The following is a 26,332-nucleotide window of genomic DNA, read 5'->3' on the forward strand; positions in this document are numbered from 1 at the left end:
GATAACTTTTATTTGAATAAACTGCATGATTGGTCAATGTGAGTAATTATGAACACCAAAGACAACACTTAGAGATTTTGTCAAATGGTCAGGTGACTTAGCAGAAGCACCACAAGCTTTCTAGCATTTGCGAACTTGAAGACAATCTGTACTTCTAGTCATACCCTGCAGTCAGGAGGACTAGCACTGACAAAAACAGAACTACTTACATGTACAACTACACACATTCAGATTCACTCCAGAAAACAAAATTACAAAATCCCTTAAAACTGCATCTCACAAAAAGGAAAGTGCTTCATCAAATCTGGAGGAAGTTGTGGATAAATCAAGGCAAGTGATATAGGCGGACATCCTGGATTTCAATATGTCGTGCTTCCTGATGGTGAACTAGAAACAAAATATTACTAGTCTGAATTTCAACAGATACATGTAGTTCAGGATTTCTTGTGCAATGGCTTCGACACGGGTCTCTGCTTGATCACAAGGCTTTGATCTTGTAATCATGCCTGGGTACTCTGGTACAGCATGTCAACATTACGTTATGATCAACCACACAAATTCATGGTATTTGGCAAAAAAATGCTGTGTGAAAACTCTTTACAAAAAAATTGACATTAAATATATATTTGCTGTAGTTTGAAAAAGTGGATCAAAGTAAAGATGCACATATACTGATCATTTCTCTGCTGTAAACCTGGTCGTCTATCTATATGATGGTCCAGGTGATCACAGATTAGACTTTTCCTCCAGCCACATGCCATGTACTAGTACCAGTTACGGTCTGTTGATACCCCCAGCTTATGCAGTATGCCCAGGTCACATGATCATGGATTTCTCACCTCATACAATAGCACCTTTCTTTCAGATTTGACAATGATGATAATATAGTCAATAACAAACCATAATTCTTTATATTTTCATGTGGTATATTTCTGATATATTTAAATGGTTTGCACACATTTCACACTATGTTCATATCTCATGCACACTGAGTAAGATCTCCCAGTCAGTTTTAAATCCATGCTGGTGTGCTTCACACTAAAGTAAAGTGCTGTCTGAATATTAAAACTGTTAGTGGGAATTGACTAGAATTTCACTACAAGACTCTTAGTTAAAGAGCAAACTGTGTGACACCTTAATCTTGATAATCACATACCTATCATCTATCAGTTGAGGAAAGTGGGAACTTTATTAATTTAACTTGCACAAATGGACATCAGATCTGTTACTATGCACAACATCCATCTTGGACAGTGGCAAGTTCTAGATACAGAGGCAGTGAGACAGCTAATGCTAACACAGGATACAAGAATGGCTGAACATGGCCACACAGGAAGAACATGGCGATTGTTAACAACATGAATTATACACTGTAAATGCATCTACCTACTAAAAGTTACTTTAATTACATGTAAGTTGTTTGATTAGTGTAATAAAATAATGACATACAAATGTAAACTACATGTGGGGTCCATCAAACCAGGGCTGAAAATATGCCTGATGACTTCAAATCCTCAATGGATGTGCACGTGGACACGTAACCCTGTGATATTTTCCCTTGCAAATATTTTCTGTAGCTTTTCTCCTAATGGTGCCATATAGCTTCATAAAGTAGACGATGTCAATTTTGAGTTAAAAGTTGAGAAAATAGATGTGAAGTGTTGTGACAGCTGTTTCAAAAGTTACAGATATTTGTGACATCTTAGAACCAAACATTCTCCTTAAACCAAATCAGACTGTGTCAAACACGTTTGCATAAAACATGGAAAATGTACTCCAAATTATCACCTTGTAGGACACTTGTACTCGCTTGTAGGGTCAAATCCCATACGTTTTGTACTCCTTTGGCAATGTGTCCTTATCTTAAATACATGTACATTCCCTACACAAGTACACGTCATTATGTTTGGTGTCTTTAAAAGTTTCTCCAGCTAAGGCTGTACTCATCTTCAATATCATTCATATACACATGGTCTATCTTAGTTATTCACTTTACTATCTACTGTCAGTTAAGAGCAAAACTGGATATTAGTACCCATGCATGTGTACCTTCCTGGTTCTTTGCGTATAAAGTGTGAAGTGCCTGTGACCTGTGCTGCTGAACACAAACTTAGCAGTCCATATGGAATAATCAAAATGTTCACCTTCAATAAGTGTAAGATAATACGGCACATATATATATATACAGTTAAGATAAGGAATCTAGGAGTCCAACTAGAAGGACTACACAATGGTTAAAAAAGTAATGGTTTGGAAAAGAAAAAACATGTTGCCCTCTGTTAAACCATATAAGCCATTTGCACATCCGCTTTTGATTATTGGCGCAAAATACAGCTGATTACAAGGGAAGATACATGTACAATACAAAATATACAAGAGCAATCTGTTATACAAAGGGAGATAACCCATCAATCTCTTCAGTCAATTTGTTCCCCGTAGCCTTTACAATGCCATGAGGGGCTTTAATACAGAGTACTACAGCAAACATGCATAAGGAGTCTTATTATTTCTGTTTGACCTCAACATAATCTCAATGTCATGGTAAGAAGAACCATTCTCATGTTTAAAACTGCCATGAATGAAAAGTGTAAAATGCTCAAAACACAACATTCCTTGTACAATAATAAAAAGTATTTGGCCAAAGAAAAACGTAAAATACATGTATGTAAAAAAAGATAAAAGCACTCTGCACATTACATTCTGGTCTGGCATAATGACAAATCATGTATAGTTACACAATATGTAACCATTTTTAAGAATTGCACAAACTGGACGTCTTCTAAATATTATGCTTAAACTTACACAATATAAATGTAAACTAAATTTAAAGAAAAATGTGAAAATACAAACAACCTAATTTCTGGCACATTTACTGTACAGAGTTTGTTCAAGCATCAAACAGATCGAAAAACAGAAAAGTGGGAAAACATAGCTGACCAAAACAGTGGGTAGCTCTTGTTACTCTAGTCCATCTTACACAAAGCAATTGGAGCGTTACATGCAGTAACTACCATGGTAACGCTATGACTTTAGCATTGGTTGCTATGGTAGTTTTGTGGACACTCTACATCCGCTTTGTGTGAGTAGGCCCAGTCTCTCTTACACAGGATGCACATGGGCAGGGACAAGTTCTCCAGCCATAAGTGCCAATATTTGTACAAGGATAAAAAATGGACAGATATGGCTGTTCCTGCTCGGGGTGGAGAAATCTCAGAAGTTCCCGACACGGTACCACACTATCATCTCCTCAACGCGACGGATGAAGAAGTAGGCCAGGAGAATGCCAAATATCTGCAATGTCAATAATAATTATTTACATATATTTAGTGAAAATGAACCTGAAGATTAACACTTAAATTTGACACAGGTTTGCATTTCAGTTTGTTCATTGCCTCTTTGGTTTCATTTGAACTTTGCTTCCGTACCTACAGGCCATGCAGCATGCTGATCTAGCCAACAAACACTTATTTTGCATGGTACTTTTGTTACCTGCAAGTATCAAATTGTCATCATACAATATACAATATGTAACCACTGCCCAAGGACTGTGAAATGGGTCTATTGTTTTTCTTATATTTTTATTTTTCTTGTCTAATACAATTCATTGGTCTTCTCCAACCACAAAGGGGCTATCAGTTACTCTGTCTGTAATGGAGGACCTCGCCCCACCTCATTACGATATGACTTTAAAGAGAATGCAATGAAACAGAACGTCAAATGATGATATACTGTAAGATTGTAGACATTTTCCCGAAATTTCTTGGCAACTAAGTCGTTACCATTTCTATTTGTTTGGTTAGTGTCAGCATGACAATCTTCATTATTTGTACCACCGTCATATCTTGAAACAGATCAAGGCAACATATCGGATACGTGTTTTGGTCCTTACATAGCATAGTTGCATTTCAACAGTACAAATATGGCAAGGACACATAAAATACATGTACAATTTGTCAACCTTTTTTTTTTCACCTTTTCAGAATTACATCCAACTGTTCATCACATATAGAAATCGTAATTAACAGATCATTCCACAATTTAACAGATAACTTCTTCAACAGACCAAAGTTTGTTGGCATTCATGCAATTAGGAAGATCAACTACTGTGCAGTAACCCAAGGGGTCAAGCAGTGCTACAGATAAATTTCAGAGGTAGTGCGGTCCTTCTTACTTTTCCAAGAAAAGGAGTACTGGGTAAGCCTACCGCAGTACACATTTTTGGAAAATACTCAACACTTGACTTTTCTGGGTCCCTTGCAACACACCTGGAAAGCGTTAAGTTGACTGAGTGAAGGGGGTTGATAAAATCAAGAGACATACATGTATAGGCCTAAATAGATCTACCTGTACAGAGATTCTTGTAGTTACATATAGGACTACAGGTAAATGTACGTACATGTCGACTGCCCAGAATTACGACTTTACGAATGTCATAACATTCTAGAATAAATTAATTATTTCAGCCCTTCCTCACAAGGAATGAACATGAATGGTGCTCATAGGTCTACATTTATTTATTACACGTCAATTTGTAGGCCAACTGGGTTTATTGCAATAACTCACTCACTGACAACTTTACCTTTTCATTTTGTTTTCATAGCAGGGGTTGCAATGTTATTTGATTCTATGGTAACCTGCCTGATGTGACTGGTAATTTCCTTTTACCTGTTGAAACATTTCAATATTAAGGACTAAGAGCCAATTTGGGACCAAAACATGATACGCTTCTTATGCTAAATCCAAATGTAGAAGACATTAGATGACAAAAATTGATTATTTGCTGTATTTATTTATTGGCAGTATACAGTATAAATCTAAAGTGTATCTGAACACAAGCTGTTCTCGTGATTGCTGTATTTCATTGCATTTGCTTCTTTCCTCCGAAATCACTGATACATGTTCACGTTCGAAACTGGACCCTTACAACAGCACAAATTACTGATTATCTATGTTTCTGAACACTAGCTGTTCTCACGATCGTATTTCATTCCTCTCCTCGCAAATCACTGATACACAAAGACTTTGGAGACAGGACCCTCGATGACACTTTAACATAGCACAAATAACTGAGGATCGGTGTAGAAAGAAAACCATACATCGGGAGCGATACTAGGAATATTTAACGCAGTATAGTAGAGAACTGGCTGTATAGTAACTCAAATGACCATTTTTTTAACCCTTGCTACATCTTCTTCAACACTAGAGAATGTCACAATTACAAATGTGACAAATACAAATATCACAGTAGTCGTGTAGTAGTGGTACATGAGCCTTTGCTGTAACCTTCAGTTTCTGAAAACTAACATGTCGTTGAGAGTGTCGTGCAGATGAACTTCTTTGGAGACCTACTTTCGATCTTGACTCTTTGCTTTAAAGGAGAAGAAAATTTCAATATCAATCAAATACCACTGAAATTAGTATGCATTTCCTTGCAGGTGCATGCCATAAAAAAAATTCTAATATGTATCTCAAGTTGATAAATTATTAATAAAGTCAACGCCAAAATCCGCTGTGGGGGGACTCCATTCTGCCTAAGAATTAGTCCTGAAGTCTTCTGTGTTAGGAGTAGAATTTCCGTAGGAAACCACCAAAGTGCAATTCATACATTTCCGGTAGAACTCTTCTACCCAGAAGGTAGCGAAAAGTACAGCTTGTTTTCGGCTTGACAATCGGTAACAAAGAATGTTGGACATAGGTTCCGAATTTACATCAACACGACTCTCATTGGCTGAGAGGCAACACACTTCCAGCATAAATTACAAGGGTGTTAAAGATGTAGGACGCCATGGACTCAGGCATTTATGCCAGCTTTGCCGTTTTCAGGCTTTATGAGTATGGCAAGGAAAAATCGCAAAATTATCCTGCTGGCACCACCAGACAGAAAAAACATGCTCTTTTCAGCCTATAACGTCATTTTTTTAAAGTTTTCTTTTCCTTTAAATCTTGCATGTTAGCTATAGTTTTCAGGAATTTAGGCGTACACACAAATTATCATGCATATTCAGTATGCTCTGTTTTAATTTTAGAAGCATATCATCTAATTTTTACGCTCATTTACAACTGCACACCCTTAGCTGTAGCACTGAGGTCGAGGTTAAATGGCATACCCGCCATCTGATAACTTCCACATTCTTTATTCTCACCATTTTGGAGACTAACAAAACACTTGATTGCCTTAAGGTAGGCTTAAATATTACTAGAAGCTGTTAAATACATGAATGTAGGCTGCCTTACATAGTGTAAATAAATGAACAGTCCACCCTACATGGTGTAAATCTTTTCGCTATATACGCTATCAAAGGCAATCAAGGTACCAACTGGTATGAGGCATTTACCGTCACGATCTTCCAAATAGTGCAAGCGCAATCGATAACCATTCTTGACAAAAAACAAATCCCAACAAAACAACAAAGTAAACGTCACGAAAGGAAGCTAATACTAGTATTTGCAAAATAACACACGGTCTATGTTATTAAGCGTACTGACACTTCGTACTTGGGTGAAACTACTTCTGGCAATTTCTTGACAATTTTTCATGCCTCTATAATGAGACTCTGGCAATTCTCACCAAAGATCCATAAAACGTACAGGTACATTACAGAGATAAGATATACACTATGAGATCACCATTCCCGTCCCTCAATCTGACTTTATATCAAACATACTTACTAAAATCTGACATGACTGCACAACTTTCAGTGCCACACTCAATATACATGAACTGCACACCTGCAGTGAAAAAAACTGGTCTACCTCTACTTGTACACACCTGAGGGATGGCAAATCCCAGAGCCACGGCCCCAACCACATCCAGGTGTTCCACAATCCAGGTCTTGAAGGTGGAAATACAGCCCCGGTAGAAGATCCGTTCTTCAATCTTCACACTCTTCAATAAATCACCCAATAATATGCATTTTGCATCAGAAAAGATGAAAGTTTATTCCAAGATCAATGAGTCTAGAAATTTTTTGCATAAACCAGGCCTGTCTACCACCTAGTGAATGTAAGATGACTCCTGCTTATGCGTACAAATCAAATTTTATGTACACGAAATCGCGACAACCACTGATGCCAGTCTGTTACATTTATATTTTCAACCCCTCTTTAAAATTAATTCAAAAAGAAGCAACAATACAAAATAAAGTTTTAATTAACTTGTGTCAATAAAACTGAGATGTCAGAAATTTCCAAAAATGAGAGTGAGGTGCCCTAGAGAGAAACAAAAGACATGTTTGGTGTCATAGTTTGGATTATTGAGAGAAAAATTTTGTATGTTCTAGTCCATGCCATTGTATTTTCTACATAATGAGACAAGATTAGCTGGTGTTACTCTTCATTGTGTTCAGTATATTTTCTGAGGCTTATTTTAACTGGTTGCTTTCTGTGATGTTAAAAATTTTTCAGGCTTGCACAAATGTCACTCTTCAATAATCCTGATAGTTTGAATCTTGAGTTTGTTGACAGTTAATTAAGTTGCACTTGAAGTAACTTGAACGGCATTTGAAGACCGGCAGAAAACTTTTCAGGGCCATACACAGATCATGTTATGGTCTGGATTTGTCCTGCTGTGACACTTTAATTCTGAGAATTAAAGTGTATTTGTTCAAGAATTTCTGATTGTAAGTGGCTGTGTGTTCTTTTACATCTGCTTTCTTTGGGCACCTCACTGCTAGCAGCCATTTTGTCAGGAAAAGCTAGCTCAATGACAAGGGTTGACATAAAAAGACGGATTAACCAGGTCACCGTTCAGAAACCCTTGATGCCCTAAATTTAAACCATATTAATTCACAAGTTTTCCTACTGTATCTTCGGTGTAATAGGTAATACTAAAACAGTGGATCAGATACCAAAAATGGATCTGTATATATAACAATAAAAATGAAACTGGACTTGATTTTATTTTCTTCCATGTATGGCGTTTAAGCAAATTTTCTAATTTTTGGCGCACAATTGTATTTTCTACATCTATGGCAAACAAACTATGCCAAATTTGAAAAGAAGGCAGGTCTGATGATTTCATCAATATGAGTAGATTTGAAAACCATAAACTGTTTACAAGATCTAATTCTTTCACAATTTCATAAAAAATGTCATAATCTTCCACATGAACTTTCCATTACAAAAAAAATTAAACAAACGATTACTATCGCTACGAGTGTTTAAGCAATTTAAATGTATACAGAGATGGGTATGCCTTATATTGTATCTAGTTCAAAAATAATACTTAACTTTTAGACTAAAACATTCATGCAGAATTATATACTTACCGAAACATTGTACCGGATAGCCACGCCACAGTTCACATCCCGGGTCCCATCCTACCATAAACATCACATGTTTTAAACACAACCAAATTTCTAATTTTCTTGTAATATCAGATGTCAAGCTGGTCTTGGGAGTCAACAAGAGCTCATTTAATTTATTTGCGTAAAGAGATGAAATAACTCAAACCAGTGAGAGTTTTGATGAGTTCTTTTTTTAACCATATGGGGTAACAATTTAAATATTTTAGCTTCACAGCTTTTCACTAGTTTACAACAAAGCACAGCTGACAAAAGACACAGATGCCAATGTGCTTCACAAGTTACTCACTTCTGCAGGTCTGCAACAGGACTGGGGCACACTGCAGGCTTCCGGCTTGCCAGAGCCACATGCAAAGTCAGCGTTCTCTTCATAGTCCTTGTACGATTCGAGCCCACAGCATTCCAACTGAAAGTGATAATTTCCATGAAATATGTCAGGCTCCTTACATCACTCTCCAGGTCTATATTATAGCATTGTCGCAGAACTGTGCCCAGTTTCACAAAAATGTTGTACATGCACGATAATCACACATATAGGACAATACGACAAATGTATGATAAAAAAATGCTGTATGCCGTTTTGAAGAAATGGGCCCAAAACTTACAAAAACCTTTATTCATGATGCTTTCTCCTCCTAAAACATTCCAATATGTCTCCATCGTGAAGGCAGATAAAATCCTCCAAAAGGTCTCTACACACTATACTCAGCTAGCAAAGTTAACAAAGTATAGTGAAAAGGAACATCTATAGTGTCTGTAATTCTATAACAAATTAAAGGCAATGATCTATTAGCCCCTTAACCGGATGGACTGAAACTTGAATGATTAAAGTTAGCTAACAGGGGTTTGACAACAAAACAGTGTACACTTAATGGAGGCTCTTCATCAAAAGTATGGAGTGATATTGACAATAAATTGAAAATCAGACTACAACTTCCACAAACAAAAGGCCAACATCACAATTTATGCCACAAACGTTCTAGTATCCATTCACCTGCCAGGTGCAGATAACTTTTGGCGTCACGTGTATAAACACATATATTGTTATAGGAAGTTTGATGCATCAGTGAACAAACATTTTCTACATTTCCAAATTTATGTACATCAGAAATGTATGCCTAAGGGGCAAACATCAAGAGTTAGTCAGGCAAATAAAGGTACAGGCAACAGTCTGGAATCTGAATTCCCTATTCCAGATTTTAAACCATGGCAATGTGGTAATTTATCATATATATATCATTTGTGATATCATTTGTACATATTATGATTGTGGTGATTTATCATTTGAACATGTTACAACTGTGGTGATTTATCATTTTGCACATGTTACGACTGTGGTGATTTATCATTTGTACAAGTTATGATGGTGGCGATTTATGATTTGTACATGTTACAACTGTGGTGATTTATTATTTTGTACATGTTACAACTGTGGTGATTTACCATTTTGTACATGTTACGACTTTGGTGATTTATCATTTTGTACATGTTACGCCTGTGGTGATTTATCATTTCTTCATGTTACGACTGTGGTGATTTATCATTTGCACATGTTACGATTATTATCATATGTACTCACCCCCATTTGCAGCCGGTCCACAGACAGCCGTATATTATCACTACTGGTATAATCCTCAATGGCAAACAGGAAACCATGCTTTGTCAAAGCAGGAATCTGCAAAATATGGAATAATGTTTATTAGTTATCAGTATAACTAGTATACTTGTTAGTCCAACTAACAATTGTGCCAGGTAGCAACTTCATAGTAAAATGGCACCAGTAGATGAAGTTCAAGCAATAAGTTGAAAACTAGTACAGATATTTCCCCTAATGTCTCTGGTAGTCCTCTGGATGGATTAATTGTAGCAATCATACAATTCACTGAATATCTCAAGAGACGGAAAATAACAGTAATTGTTGCTTTGAAGGCTGAAACTTGACGAAAGAAGGAGTCTGCAAAAGATGGTATAAACAGGACTTGTTCACAAGCTCTGAAGAGAAAATGCCCTCTTCAGGGAAAAAAAGCTCACTTGAAAGCGGGACTACAGTATACTTGGATGAGAGTCAAAGGAATAATTATGGCTTAATGCCTCACTGGAGATCTGAATTGGCTGTTAAGAAATTGTAGAAGTTTAAATATATGTCTCACTCTTGCAGTGCAAATGGTGATTATGAACGGTACTGCTCTGATGAATTTCTTTCATATTTAAAGGAATTCTAACAAATTTCTTCTTTCTTCCTAATTTTCTTCTCTGTGTAGTAGTAGGAATCATCCAAACTGATTTACTTTTGAATCAGAAAGTGCTTTTGAATCTGTTGAGAGCAAGACAGGTAGACAACCATGGGGACATATATGTTTTTTTCAAAACTTAAAATGAATGCTGTCTAGCTTAAAATAAATTAAGATAGCATTGTTTCGTTCCCTCATAAATCTCCTTATCATTAAACAGTTTTCAATTAAGCACTCTTCACTATGAAACCAGACAATCCACTTCCTGCCTTATTGAATGAAAATTTACCTACACCTCTAGTACACATACATGTATATGTAGGTTTATTTCAGAACATTTTTTGGGGGGGGGGGGTGGGGGGGGGGTGTAAAAGTAATTGGGTTGATTCTGAACTATGTAATGCTGCTTTTAACAATGCTTGAGTATCAGTTACAATCTAAAAGCTGGTCAGTAACAAAGTCCATGCATTATCACCCTACAATGGGTAAAATAAAGAACACTGCGTGGATTTTATCATGGTGCCTGCTGAAGTTCATTGTGCACATAGGCACAAGTGGCTATATTCAGGTCAAGATAACAACCCAAATGTCAACACAGGGAAAACACAGGCTTACTCTCTCCTGTTTCTTTCAAGTAAAGCTGAAATATGGCGAAGTGCTGATATAAATATGCATAAACACCTTTAAGTCTGAAGAATAAATTAAATCTGCAGTACCCGAAAATGTCACAAATCTGTTTTTAAACCAAAGACATAGTATGATGCATAAAGTTGACTGATTTATCCAGAAAATAATACAGCAACGGTTAAATGGTATAAAGACATAACCACTGTGTAGCTTTATTAAAGGCCAAGCTATGTTATTATTCACATCCCTGCATGATATTTTGATCACTTGATTTTCTACACATCAATGTAATAATACCACAATAAAACATATACACTCATGCTGGAATATGCAAAAGTTTACAATCATTGTTATATTATCATGAAACCATACTCAAAAGTAGATACCTTTTTCCATAAAATACTGAACTTTGGTACACAGTTAAGCTCGAGCTGATAGCAAAAAAGAAAAGAAATATGCAACTAACATGGGATGCTTGTTGTTTAGGGGTGATATCACTACAGCTGAGTATGCTTACTTCAAAATGTATTTGAATAAAGGAAAAAAAAAGTTCTACTCCACGATGGTTTACTGCACCCTACAGGCAAAAAAAATGTGAAAGGGAACTCGTATAACTCCTTCCCATCTGTATCAAGATGGTCCACTCATTAAATGAACTCATTAATTCTTACCTTCACAACTGTTGGTGTATGTGTGTTTATAAAACATGTATGAAATACACAGGCACTGCAACGTCACAGAGGGAAAGGTTGTGTTCTACTGTCATTTGGACATTCTGTGTAGCTCATCCTCGAGTCTCCCATTGACACTGATAAAGTGTATGTTAGCTTTATGCACGAGTCCATAACTAAATTTTCATCTCCATCAGACATACAAGTAGTCATCGAAATAAATACTAAAATCGATTAACTGAGCGAGCGAGTGCCTAGGGTTTAACGTCATACTTAATTTTTCAGTCATATGACGACGTCTGCATGTGTGTGTAATGTGCCTCTTTGCAGCAGGACCTATTTCCTCTGCACTTTTATCTAGTGCTGCTTCACTGAGACAACTTACCAAAGGCAAGCACCAAAGCCATTATACTGATATGGGTCAACCAGTCGTTGCACCACCCCCTTAATGCTGAATGCCAAGCAAGGGAGCTACAAATTTCTCTTTTAAGGTCTTTAGTATGACCCAATCCAGGAGTGACCCTTAATCTTCCGCCCCCAAAACGGACGCTTTGATCAATGGTATGCATTTTTAATATACAAATGATTTAATTTAATTTTTTAATTACAACATGAGTATATGTGCTTTTTATGAGTGAACTGCATTTCCCGAGCAGCATATGGAATCCTGACACTTGTTAATGAGTTCAATTTAAGCCAAAATACACCTGTGATATCAATAAACTTGCATGGGGCAGTGGCGTGTAAGCCGCTAGATAACTGGATAAGCTGTGTGCTTCAGTCGTACAGCTCATCCAGTTTGCCATGACTCACCCCACACAGGATGTCATCAAATCACATGACTGCATCTAATGCGCCAGCTTCACTGACAAGCTCTCCTCATAGATCTATAGAGTCTGACAGCCCATTATGTACCCTTGATGCAGCCACTTCCTCACTGGCCTTACAGGGACATTGTGAAGTGAGATGGTGGGTGGGCAGCTAAGGCACATTGCAACCACTCCACAGGACAGATGCTTGTCACCTCTATGTGGCAGGCCTCTAATTTCAGTCTTTGTTCTGCACATCCCCCAGGCACAATTACATCCATTAGTAAAATGCTATCAGCCAAGACAAGCCACTTGCCACATCTGTTGCAGAGGGCAGAAGTTACCTCATGTTGTACACAGTCTGGATCCCACAACATGCACTGACTCCATAAACCATGCATCCCTTTGTGTGTACTTAAGCATGACCAGGTACAACTATAACTGACTTTCCACTCAATATCACCCCAGCTACATGTACATACTTTTAAATATCCCATTACATAAATATAACAAGGTATCACTATCTTGTCAATACTGATATCATCCCATTATCTTGCCAATTTCAACCCAACTACATGTACATACTTTTAAATATCCCATTACATAATATAAGAAGGTATCACTATCTTGTCAATACTGATATCATCCCATTAGCTTGTCAATATCACCCGAGCTACATATCCTTGTACACTTCTAATATCCCATTATATGTAAATCAATAGGCACTAGCTTGCCAATATAACCATACTGCACTTTTACGTACTTCTAAATATCCATTTTACAAATAAATGTATCCCCTACACTGAGTAGTCTCCAAATAAGTGGAGCTTTTGAAGAAGACCTGTGGATGTTATTCGATTTTGTGTAATTATCTCTACTGATGACATGGCAAACTACACCATCTACAACCACCACGGAGAAGTAAACGCCAGCCTTACCAAAGTAGCTGACCATGAAGTTAACACAAAACAGCATGCACAATCATGATGTAAGAAGAAACTGTGTCAAAGATTACAAACATCCACTTGTGAGAAATATGACTTCACAAACAATCAGGAGAACCTGCAGTCAACGATGTATATTAGTTCCAAAACACATCCAATCTGACGGAAGATGACTATGAACATTAAAGTGCAAATTAATTACTCTTATTAACAGCTTCACTATTTTCCCTATAACTATCAAGAGAAATGCCCATATACATGTATGTATCAAAGCATCATTCAATTTTCTTCACAATCGGCATGCTCTGACCTAGCTACCCTAATTTTTTCTAACCTTTTGAACTGCCTCTTCAAAAAATATTTTGAAACATTCTGAGAGAACTATGGGGTGTGAGAGAAATAATATGCAGTCTTATAAAGATTGTGTCATCTTTAATGACACAAACAAATGATTTTTAACACAATAATTGTATGCATAACTGCCAATGAAGAAAGTGCTTTAGTGGTTGAAAAGGGACTTTTACAGTACATTATCCTCACAGATATGGAAATAATATCCCTAATAGGCGGTAATGTAGAGTAAAATGGAAAAGATGGCATAATCAACCACTATAGCATAGCTAGGCTGTTATCTTTGCCTTCTTTCTAAATGTATATTTACTCAGCACTTCAATGATATGTACAGTTACTCAAGCAGCTCTCCATGTAATAGCAGAGGTTTTGTATGTTGAGTTGAGCCAACCACATGATTCATATCGGAGTTTATCCTAAGACAAAAAAATGTAAGAATAATGAGGGAAAATAATGTACTGTTTGTGGAAGACCTCACATTACCTATGATACAAAACATATTATATATGGGTGTCAACACAGCTTATAGTGAAGAAATGGACAGACATAGGCAAGTAAATATAGAATTATTGATCCATTGCATCTTAGCAGACAACTTATATAGCTACATGCAGACACACAATAACAACAGCTCAATAATTTATGGTTTACACTAATAAGGTTGGCTAACTGACAGAGGGGCCTATCTTGACCTGAATTCCTCTCTTACAATTTCCTCTCTCCTCTGTGCTGCTAGTGGACGGATATCTCTGTCCAATTTGGGAAGGTATTGATTTTAGTGGAGAGCTGGTGTGAAGTAGCCGCATTGGTTTGGTTAGAAGAGACCAGCTGTCAAGTAGCCGCATCTTATAGACCATAACAATCAGGATAGTCAGAATCCCCCACCCAGATCATCCCAAGCTTCATCCCCTGATCAGCTTACAGCCTTAGCAAGCAAAAGTAATAACCCGCCTTTAGATCAAGTCCCATCATTGTCATTGCTATAAACAGTTCTGTAAACTTACAAATTAATTTCCATTCATTAATATATTATCTTTAATATAAAAATGGCAAACTGTTGCAGATATATAGTGATGGCACCTGCCTGTTACAGCAAAATACGAACAATAATCAAACATGGCCTGACAAAAGAAACTTTTGAAAGCCATCTGTAGTTTAGCAGAACTTACTTTGAAAGATTATGTCCTTCAGCAGCAATAATATATGTGTCTAGATAAAACCCATAAACTGCCATCAACCATGACTTACAGGAAAAACAAGACAAAACAAAAACGTCTGTAGCATGCTTGTTTCACAGAAGTGTTGATCGTTCTTTTGAATTCAATTATACATGATAATGACACCTGATAATGGCAAGGTCCACCACATTTTCAGATTAAAATTTGAAGACTATACTTTAATATAAAACCTTGTGTTCCACTCATAAATCTGACACGATACACTAGTGGGACAAATATAAGTTCGAAAATGGCGACTTATTATGACAAAATCTTTTGGCACTCTATTTTGCTATCATCAGAAAAGCGGAAATATCCAACTCTTCTTCAGTTTATTGACGACTCATGTATCAAGTTCTAATGGGAGATCCAAAATGCGGCTAATGTCCAGTGAAAACTTCTGCCTTCCTGACAGGTCTAAACCTACACTTTCTACACAGAGTCAGGTTCATGCAGGTTACACAGAGCTATACCAACAGAAGGTTCTTCTTAGGTTATACATCCCTACAACCTGTGACCAGAGCTTTTTAACACAGCAGCAGTCTACGAGGGTGGTCCCACTAACAGCACCTTAGGGAAATAAACCTGGGGTTAACAGGGACTACTCAGGGGAATGGTCAAGAACAAGTATACATATTAACAGACAACAGCCAATCTCCTGTAAAATGTGGCTCTATCTGACCATTGGTCAGTAATGGATTAACTGGATCAAACTGGATTTAGCTCATTGGGAAGACTCGTTGATTAATGTCATGTACTTCGCGACCAGTTCGAACTAAATACATGCATGTGGATTGAAAATGGTCTTGCAGCACAGCATAATGCGAGTGCTTCCAGTCTATGTTCAACTTTATTCCAAGAACATAGTAACAGATTGATCTAGACCAACCCAAGCAAGGTAGTAAATGCCATACTAGAGAATATTTCACTTCTACAATGCCTACTATGCCGAGACTGTGCTACTGCAACTTATATCAGGAAGTTTACCTGTAACCATGGCTACCATACCCAACCGGCCTTGACAAGATATTTTCTTAGTCTGCTAACCACAGTTGTGATAGAAAAATAGCCTAGACAAGATTTAACTACAAGTCACTGGTGAGGTTTAGGATTTCATTTGGCGGCCATTAGTAATTTACTGTACAGAGATATGGCCCAGCCAAGATTCTATCCCACTGTGTATAGGCTGATAAATACAGCTGTCACTCAAGTTAGACATTTACACCACTAACTGAACCTAAGTATTGCCAAGAGAGGACTGTCTACAGACCGAGAAAGCTATCACAAGTCTATGAACGGCCACATGATAAACATTTCATTCAGAGAAATGTACACATTTGTATGTATATGTGTTTCTAGTTACATCATGCTCTGCAGATCAGGTTAAATTGAAACCATTACGTGTCATGGTTTATTCTCACTTATCTCTCTACACCACAAAATTGCAAGGTTAGATATTAAGTTGATAGGTGTGCTCTAACAGTAAGACAGCTGTAATGGCACTGCGCTGCAATTATGGTGTCAAATCTAGTACTGTCTGCGCCAGAAGTGACTAAATGTAGTCAGTCTAAACAAGTGGGGCTTATTATCCCATCAGGAGCATGTTTCACTCTCATCAGGTTTATATAGATAAATAAAGCTCCACTATGCCTATACACCAGCCAGGCTTTGGTAGTCAGCTGAGGAGTCTGAGGCTGACATTTGACTGACTGCCTTATTCCCTTCATCATAATCATGTCAGAGAATAATGGGCAATAAAACTAACTGGTCTCCCCTGACAAATCCAATTACAACCACTGCCTGAGCTGTGAGTTAGAGGCTCCACGTATAAATGCATGCTTGGCACACACATGTTTAAAGTCAGCCACAAGTCATTTACATGTGCATAACAACAAGCTGTAATTTGCAGAGCACAAAAAAGAACAGCCTATAGAAATACATGTAATTACTTGTCTTCAGAGTACAAAAAGAAATTAATCCTGGATGACTAATGTGAGTCATTACTGCATGAAAACCTGAATATCAGTAACCGAATGCTCTATTTCAAAAACTTGGTGGCCAGTGTAGACTACATCTACTTACATGTACATGCATTTAAAAATACTGATCCTTAAATTGTTAACAAAAAAGAATCACACATTTTACTACAACCAGTTTTTGATCATACATGTACAACCTGTCAGTTTTAAAATACCTGTGCACATAAATCTTACAGTATGAATTTTCTGACTGGCATAAAATTTTGCGTGCAGGTTCACAGCGCAGAACCCGACATCTTTGAAAACCAACTCAATCTATGCATACGTTTTGCAAATTTTATGAATTTCATAATAGTGAGGTTTGCATAATCAATTACTTCAATGATTCAGAGACAGATGGACAGCACAGTGGCCAGACAGACACACTGATGGACAGACTGACAAACCAAAATTAACATCCATCACTTTCACTACACTGTGGAATAAAACTAGTATTAACATTCAGTCTGTTTTTTAAAGCCACTTTTTCTCCACCAAACCCAATTTGGCAATCAAGTTCCCACAGCCCGAATTATTACTACTGAATTTTCAGAAGTTAGTAAGGAAACTCAATATTTTCCAATCTAACTTCATGTTTTTTCCACATGGATAAAACTCAATTTCAAATTTCTTTAGAACTCAGTTTGAAGTACTTTTTTATCATGTTCCTTGGGTGGTAAAATACGTCCTTTTTGTGCAGTCATGTGAAAACCAATTTCCACACTGGTTCTACCTCTACGATGACAATCAGGTGGATGAGAAAACACATACATGTATGCATGACTTCAGCAATGTAGATTCATGAATAGTCTGGCACACAACATACATGCAGTCAAATAATGTTTGCACAAAATGTAGAGAAATTGATCCGTTCTGCCACATCTGATAAATCAATACACAGTTATGTCGACTGAATTTACTGGAACTGATAAAGCAGCCAAAAGGTTATTCATGGTACACAGGTGTTAATGCAGTGCAAGTCAGATACACATTTGATCTTTTCAGTGAGCCTTAAACAGAACATCATAGAGCATTTTGCTGATATTACAGCCAAGGTTTTCAAATTGTTCCAGCCTTTTTTTTAAAATTCAGAATGTGCTGGGGAAAGAAAAAGGCAAATTTGAATTCCTCACCCCAGAAAAAGTGTTGATTACAAATATTGGCAAAAGCCTGTCTACATGCTGCAAGCCTGTGTTTTTTTCTCTTTTCCAGGTTAGAACATTATTAATATGATAGTGCCTGAGGCTATTCAGAATTTGTCCATGATCAGACGAGTCTGAGGCATGTATCTGCCTGGGTTAGCCCTTAGTAAATATACTCCCTACTCCGGACCCAGGCCTGGTTACAGTCATCCTCAGTCAATCAGTGATCACGCTACTGGCAAAGCACCGATCTCTCTCCAAGTCAGTTTATCAAGGCTCCACAGTGACATGATTCCATTCTAACTGTTCAAACAGGACACAAGGATCACTCCAGTTGATAACATCCCCGAGGCATCCTGACATTTTCATCCAATTTTTTTTTTGCCTTGGGTCCCAAAAGTCTCTCTCATATGGATATATTTATATAATGACCGTAGTATGAACATTAACAGATGAAAAAGTAACAATACAGGTTCATATAGAAACAGGACATTCAACAGCCCAACCAAATGGGTCCTGAGAAATGACTTTCATTGACTATCATTGATCAGGACGGAAATTTGAATTAACTGAATATTAGGGCATATTATTTTTAGCCAAGAAGTGGAGCAAGCAAATAAGTGAACATATGTAATTTTTTCAAAAGTTCATTTTAAAATAAATTAGAAGCACAATTTTCATAATCTACTGTTAAGGGCAACCTGAAAATTCTGAACATGGAAGGTGCATTAGGCCAGAGGATGCTGTGATAGCACTGCTGTCCCCAACTGAAATGTTAAAGACTCATTCTTGCAGCAACCATGAGGATCAAGGCAGAGTCCCTAGCTCACATCAATGTTGACACGAGCTGATTTTGAGGTAGTTCTCTGATCTACCTTTTGCTGGAAATTACAACTAAAAAAAACTAGGTAACTTCTTCAAAGAAACATGTTATCACCATGATATGGCCGCAATACTGCAGATATGGCCGCAATACTGCAGATATGGCCGCAATACTGCAGATATGGCCGCAATACTGCAGATATGGCCGCAATACTGCAGAAGTGGAATTAGGTCATAATCATTCATTCCTTGTGAATACATGTACTAATAAATGATCAAAAATTCTGCCCAACGAAGTGCACCATGAGAGGCAAATAAATGTCATCAAATATTACATTTGTTCCTATATTTTCCAGGTGGAAATCATCCTACATGCTGAACAAACCTCAAAACACCTAAGGTCAAACAAACTCTCAGAATCTGTCAAATTGTGCACCTTAATCACAAGCCAAATTTGAAGTCTTCTATAGATAGTAAATACTCACCCTCTCTCTGAAGACAAAGCCTAAAATACCAATAACCACCTGAGCCAGGAATGCCAAGACTGTTAGAACCAGGAACTGCAAAAAGGAACAAAACTAATATGTTAACATCAACCACTGACTTTGATTGTTTACTTACACTTGAAAAGCATATTTAATGTACCCCAGTAGCCACATCTGAAGTGCTTCCATTCTTGAAACACCATGTCAAAAAAGATCACACCTGAAGCCCCACCAAGAGGCAGGATACACACACCAAGGTGACTGGTAATGGGCTTAATAGTTTATCACCACAACATACTCTTAAAGGATGAACTCTTGTACTGGGATAAGAATCTGACGAAGAGGATGACAGATTCAAAGTACATGTAGTAAGTATGTATAAAGGCATTTACAGAGGATACGATACGTTCATGATAGCAAACAGCACCTGCTGTATTGGTAAACTTCAGCACTTAATAAAGTCTGCCAGTTTATTTATCTATTTTCATCCATTTATCATTGTTGTTTTATAATGCCATACTGAAGAATTTTTACTTAGGCAATGGAGGTCAGTATTATGGCTGGGGGAAACCAGAGTTCCTGGGGAAAAACCACTGACCTTTGCAAGTTACTGACTTTCTCCTGTGTAATGATGTATGCACATCATAATGATGAAAGACCATGCAGTGGTCTGCAAGAAATGTTTGACTCTGCAAACTGCCACAAAAACATTGTTGATTACTTATAAGAGGGGGGAAATCAACAAATTCCCTCCCCATAGCTGCAATGGGAAATTCGTAAATCTCCCTCCTGCTTGTAAAAAAAGTCCAAAGTTGTGAACTTTTTTGTTCTTTTCTTTATTACATCGCACCAATCAGTATATAGGTGCTCATAAAACACATGCAAAGTACACAAGCACTGGAACTTCACAAAAGAAAACGACATGTTCTACAGCGATTAAGAACTCCTGGGTAGCTCATCCTCAAGTCTCCCATTGTACCCCCACTTTAAGAGTCCTCACAAGCATCTTAGTCCCAGGCTGTGTTTTGTCTAAACAGAAAACATATGCAAACGTCTAAATCTCCTTCATCAAGGCACATATAAAATACTGTATTTTTTAATACCCACCAATTTAAGGAGCGTAACATTTTCCTTCAGCGTTCCCAGGACTCCAAATAGTGAGTTTACCGCGATGAATAGTCCAACAAATATCAGTAGGGCAACAGGAGCAGATAACTGGTTGTTGAGGTAACGGTACTGGCGGCGTTCTGTTTCTGCCCAGATCCCAACCACCAACAGTATCAATCCGATTATCTGCCAAAAGAAAAAAAGTCAGGTCATGAAAATGATGCATGGTGAACACATTTCTAGTTCAAAATATACATGTATGAGTAAAAAGTACAGGTTTAAAAAATTAAAACTTTGGATCATAAATTTTGTCTTCTGACAGATCATCAGTTTGACATGTCGATTTCAAGTTCAATTATCTATTCAAATACATACATTACATGTACCGGTACCATTGTGCGTTATTGACAAAACTTATATAGACTGCTAGTCTTTCCTAAGGTCATTGAAAAGTTGAATTTTAGATGAGTATATCTGCAATACATGAGGGGGTGTGAAAACATGCTATTCATTTACATTGTATTGATGTCATTTAAACATCACATAAAACGCCTGCAGTATGACAGACAATGAATAATGGAACATGGAAGTGCAAATAAATGAACAGAGAGATTGTAGAATTGCTGCTGTATGGTGACCTGTGCTGACATACACCCGTATTTATATGCACCTGTATCTTTGTGAGTGACTATTTATGACACTAGGTCACATTGCAGTCCGCCTTAAATCTCTGTTATTCACCCAGCTCCCTCCGGGAAGAGATCAATCCATACCTTCCATACAGACATTGTGGATATACATGTACCTCCACTAAGCTATATTTATATAGAACCCAGACATCACATATGATAATCTACACATACATCTTTCTTCTCAATAAACCACTGGCAGTGGAGTATGTTCCTGCCTACTGAAATTAGGTACAAACATATCTATATACAATGTAGTGGGAAAGCATGAAAATCTACAACAGACTCATTTTTACCAACCTGACCTCAATGTGACTGGGAGAATGGGAACTCTTAACAAAATTTACATTTGTTTCTACTGGATGAGTTACAGAGTACTAATCACTGTTTCCATACATTTCACTGAATCTGTATTATTGTTACTGGTGTTATGTTTTTTCAAAACATTTTTTGACTGCTAATTTCACTGGTGTTGAGCAAAACGTACTGCTCTTGTCACTGTCATTCACAATCTGACTAGCCCCATTGGTCTGCTGTGCCACTATTGGTATCACTTGCATACGGCTTGACCTGGATATTCAGCTTTTGTGGATTGCAAAACCATGCCAAATTCTCCACTGGCACTACCATCATTCCATGGATGTCTGATTCGTGAGAGAAAAACCAGAGCCAAAATCAGTTGTAGTATTGCCCAGTCGCTTTCGGCACACCGGGTACAATTACAAGGATCCATTGCAACTCTCTTCCCTTCCACAATATTTGCTGTAAAACTGTTAAACTTATATAATTTCAGGGTTCCAACTAAGAGCTGAACAAATGACATGTAGGGATTATTACAGATTAAGTCCACATCATGGCTTCTGCAAAAGCACACAGTGTGTGTAGTTGTGATTTGTCCACAGGCCTGTGCTTTACAGGGCTTCTGAATACCTAATCCCGACAGAGCTTCATAGCATGACATTGCCCGCCCAGGCTCTGTGCTAGACGATATAGGCAGTTCAACAGGGTTTGTTCTGTTATTTATTTATTTCCATTGGTGTTTTACGCCGACACTCAAGAATACTCCACTTATACGACGGCCGCCAGCATTATGATGGAGGCCTTCCTGCTTACAACCGGAAAGGAAGCTGGGCTTGGACTCACAGCGATCGCATTGGTGAGAGGCTCCTGGGTCATTGTGTCGTGCTGGCGTGATAATCGCCTCTGCCAGAGAACCCCTTGTGTTTTTTTAAAGTGGAACTGGTTAACATTTTATTTTTTGGACAATTAAGCCCACTATAATCCATGTAGTTGATAATATGAAGTTTTGTTTTTCTACATGTACATGGGAATGCTTCAAATGAGTTCGCATAATACCGGTTAACTAGTTATGCTCAAAGAATGAATACATCCACATTCTGAATAACAAATTACTTTGTTACCAGAGACTGACTGAACAAGCACGTCATGTTCACTTATATTGTAACAGAGCAAGGCAGAAGCCAGAATACAAGAGGTGTCTTTTGTAGCCTATTATCACAGAAACACCCCGTTACATTCACTTACTCTTCAAACCATGCCTGCATGATAAGGGTAGTAAACCACCCACTCAGTTGGATGGTGAGATGGGGTAGCATAAGTGCAGCCTTTGGTTTCAATTGAAAAACAGGGTGAATGTATAAATAGGGTGCTTTGTACAGGGTACAGTTTAGAATCCAAAACAAAAACAGCACCATCACTTTCAGCTTTTCAGTCAAGATATTTGAAAAAGTATTTCAATCAGCAAATTGGAACTCTTGAATATTTATTTATAATTTCAGCTGGTGTATATAGTGATGTATTAATGAGTGTTTTCATGTTTCAAAAAAAATGGAATAGCATTTACTGTTTCTAACTGTTTATGTATTGCCATAAAGGCCCTGTGTAAAGAGCAAACCGCATAATTTGACGGACTTCCTCCACCATAAGCCCAAGGCTTGTTCACCCTGCATATGTCTTAAATTCCTATTTTCAATAACTAACACTTTTATGCTCAAATGACATGATAAAATATTAAAAGAAATTTTGTTTCCATTCAGGTATTTTTTGACAAAAAGAGGGAAAATTTGAAAGAAATGAGATGGGAGATACTTAAGTGATTAAAACAAAACAGATCTGCACCAACACCCAAAAAAAGCCCCAAAAACCTTCAGCCTATGGGCTGTGAAATCTGTCTATTGCTCTTCTATTTTTATTTTTCTTATGACTAATGACCAATTATCTTCTAATACAATTCATTGGTCTTCTCCACCTGCAAAGGGCCTATCAGTTATTTTGTCTGTAAAGAACGACCTGACCCAGCCTCATTATGACATGACATTAAAGAGAACACATTGCACCAGAATATCATATTATGATATACTGTAAGATTGTAGACATTTTCTCAAATTGTTTTTCTCAACTAAGTCATCACCATTTCTATTTGTTCGGTTAGGGTGAGCATGAAAACCTTCATTATTTGCACTACTGCCATACGTGGCAACAGATCAAGGCATATCTAGGCCTACATAGACCTACCTGTACAGAGATTCCTGTAGCTAACATATAGGACTACAAGTATATGCATGTACAGGTCCATTGCCAACAATTACGACTTGTCCTAACATTCTAGAATAAATTAATTATTTTAGCTCTCCCTCACGAGGAATGAATCTGAATGATGTTCATAGGCCTACATTTATTCATTACACATCAACCTGTAGGCCTACTACTTTTATTTCAATAACTCACTCACTGACAAATTTACCTTCTCATTTTGTTTTGATAGCAGGGGTTGCAGTATTATTTTATTTTATGGTAACTTGCCTAATGCGATTGGTAATTTTTTTTTTCACCTGTCAAAACATTTCTGTATGCATGAACAACAGCCGATTCAAGATCAAAACATGATACACTTGTTATGCTAGATCCAAATGTAGAAGATATTAGACGACAAAATTTATTATTTGCACTTTAGTTACTGGCAGTATACAGTATAAATCTAAAGTGTATCTGAACACAAGCCGTTCTCGTGATTGTTGTAATTCATCGCATTAGCTTCTTTCCTCAGAAATCACTGATACATGTACACGTTCGAAACTGGACCCTCGATGACACTTTACAACAGCACAAAATAAATGATCATCGGTGTAAAACTAAAACCATACATCCAGAGCGATAATAGGAAGATTTAATACAGTACAGTAACCTTCAGTTTCTGAAAACCAACATGTCGTGGAGAGCGCCGCGCACGTAAATTACTTTGGATATCTACTTTCAATTTTGACATGATTGTTTGCTTTAAATCTCATATGTATGCTTTAGCTTTCAGGAATTTAGGAGTACATACAAATTGTCCTGAATATTCAGTACGCTGTTTTAATTTTAGATGCGTATCATCTACTTTTTAAGCACATTTACAGCTGCACGCCCTTAGCTGTAGCACTGGGGTCAAGGTCAAATGGCATACCTGCCGTCTAATAACTTTCACATTCTTTATTTTCACCATTTTGGTGACTAACAAAACGCTCGGCTGCCGCAAGGTAGGCCTAAATATTATTAAGAACTGTTAAACAGATGAACTTAGGGTACCTTACAAGCTGTAAATCTTTTTGCTAGATATACTATCACAGGCAATCAAGGTACATGTACCAACTGGTAAATGACATCTACCGCCACTATCCTCAAAATAGTACAAGCTTATTCAATATCCTTTCGTAACATAAAACTAAATGAATAATAAATGAAAGCACGACTCCAAACATAATTAATTTTTGTTCAATGCTCAATCATAACATATAAATCCCAAGAAAACAATGAAGAAAACATCACGAAAAGCTGATATTTGACCATAACACACAGTCTACATCATTAAGCGTACTGAGTGAAACTACTTCTGGAAATTTCTTTACAATTTTTCATGCCTCTACAATGGGCCTCTGGCGATTCTCACCAATGAATTCATCAAAAAAAAATCCCCCACCACAAAAACCACCATGCCAAGGTTCACCCTCCTTTCGCTTTCTGGCAAAGAAATATGTCAGCTTCCCAGTCTGCAAAAGTCGCTAATTTCCAACTGAGCGAAATTACAAACACTGTTTCATCTGATGCTATCTCATTTAAGTGTGTTACATTTCAGACAACATTATCACACTGCTTGCTCACAAACACGGCATGCTGTGGTTGACCTCAACATCAGCAGCTGCATGCAAGTCAAGATGAGGCGCCTGCAGCCGGCTACATCTTACACACTATATACTCACCAAAAACAAAAATGCGTAGATGAAGAGAAACAATTTGTTCAGACTGTAAGTTGTGCATGCACACAGCGGTTTTCGCGGGTGCGAGCGTGGTTTGCTGTCGCTGTTTGGAAGCATCTTCTTCCCATCTTCGTTTTCTGCCGCCATCGCGTCAAGTTTTCGGACTAATCTGCAGAAACGTCATTCCAAATGAGGTTAAGGATTATTCAGAATGTAAATGCTTAACCAGAAAAAAGGCCGAAATGAGAGATTACAATGATTTCCAACTCCACCACCAACTGCATGCTTCGTTTTGACGGCTTCAAATTTTTGGAAAGCATAATGCAATTTAAATTATCACGTGCTGTGTCGTTTGTCGAATTTCAGCCTAGGACTGGTACTTAGCTTAGAAAATAAAAGAATTTAAGTCTGTGCTTTGTCACTCATATACTAAGTTTTTCATTGTTTTATGATTTTCCGGATTGCATAACTCTATGTAACGAATAAATATTTTTCTAGTATCAAAAAAAGGCAAAAAAAAAGCAGAGAAAATATGTTTTAATAAGTCAAGAGAAATAATGATTTGAACTGTATTGGTCCGTTTTTCGATTTAAACTGACATTTTGTATTTTTAAGTTAAGATTTTTAAGCCGTCACATGACTTATCACATGACTGCGTCT

At 37.3% G+C, this 26,332-nt stretch overlaps 1 protein-coding gene across 1 annotated transcript; it reads right to left on the reverse strand.

Annotated features, from left to right (window-relative positions):
• Window positions 1-25,828, reverse strand: LOC135470242 (tetraspanin-15-like). Its single transcript, XM_064749065.1, has 8 exons — window positions 25,676-25,828; window positions 20,728-20,913; window positions 19,621-19,695; window positions 9,883-9,978; window positions 8,593-8,709; window positions 8,268-8,318; window positions 6,770-6,886; window positions 1-3,291 (listed from the first exon to the last, which is right to left on the reverse strand). Exons 1-8 carry the CDS (start codon window positions 25,817-25,819, stop codon window positions 3,211-3,213), a joined length of 867 nt encoding a protein of 288 aa, XP_064605135.1. The 5' UTR covers window positions 25,820-25,828; the 3' UTR covers window positions 1-3,210.
• Window positions 25,829-26,332: the final 504 nt, after the last annotated feature.

This window comes from Liolophura sinensis, chromosome 1 (genome assembly GCF_032854445.1).
Source record: "Liolophura sinensis isolate JHLJ2023 chromosome 1, CUHK_Ljap_v2, whole genome shotgun sequence".
Taxonomy (NCBI): domain Eukaryota; kingdom Metazoa; phylum Mollusca; class Polyplacophora; order Chitonida; family Chitonidae; genus Liolophura; species Liolophura sinensis.

Excerpts from the sequence above, each read along its gene's own strand:
- LOC135470242 (XM_064749065.1), bottom strand. The coding sequence starts at position 25,819 with ATGGCGGCAGAAAACGAAGATGGGAAGAAGATGCTTCCAAACAGCGAC. Across the intron at positions 19,696-20,727 it reads ATGTTACGCTCCTTAAATTG|TTCCTGGTTCTAACAGTCTT; the intron begins GTGGGTATTAAA and ends TCCTTTTTGCAG. Across the intron at positions 3,292-6,769 it reads TGGGATTTGCCATCCCTCAG|ATATTTGGCATTCTCCTGGC; the intron begins GTGTGTACAAGT and ends TTGACATTGCAG.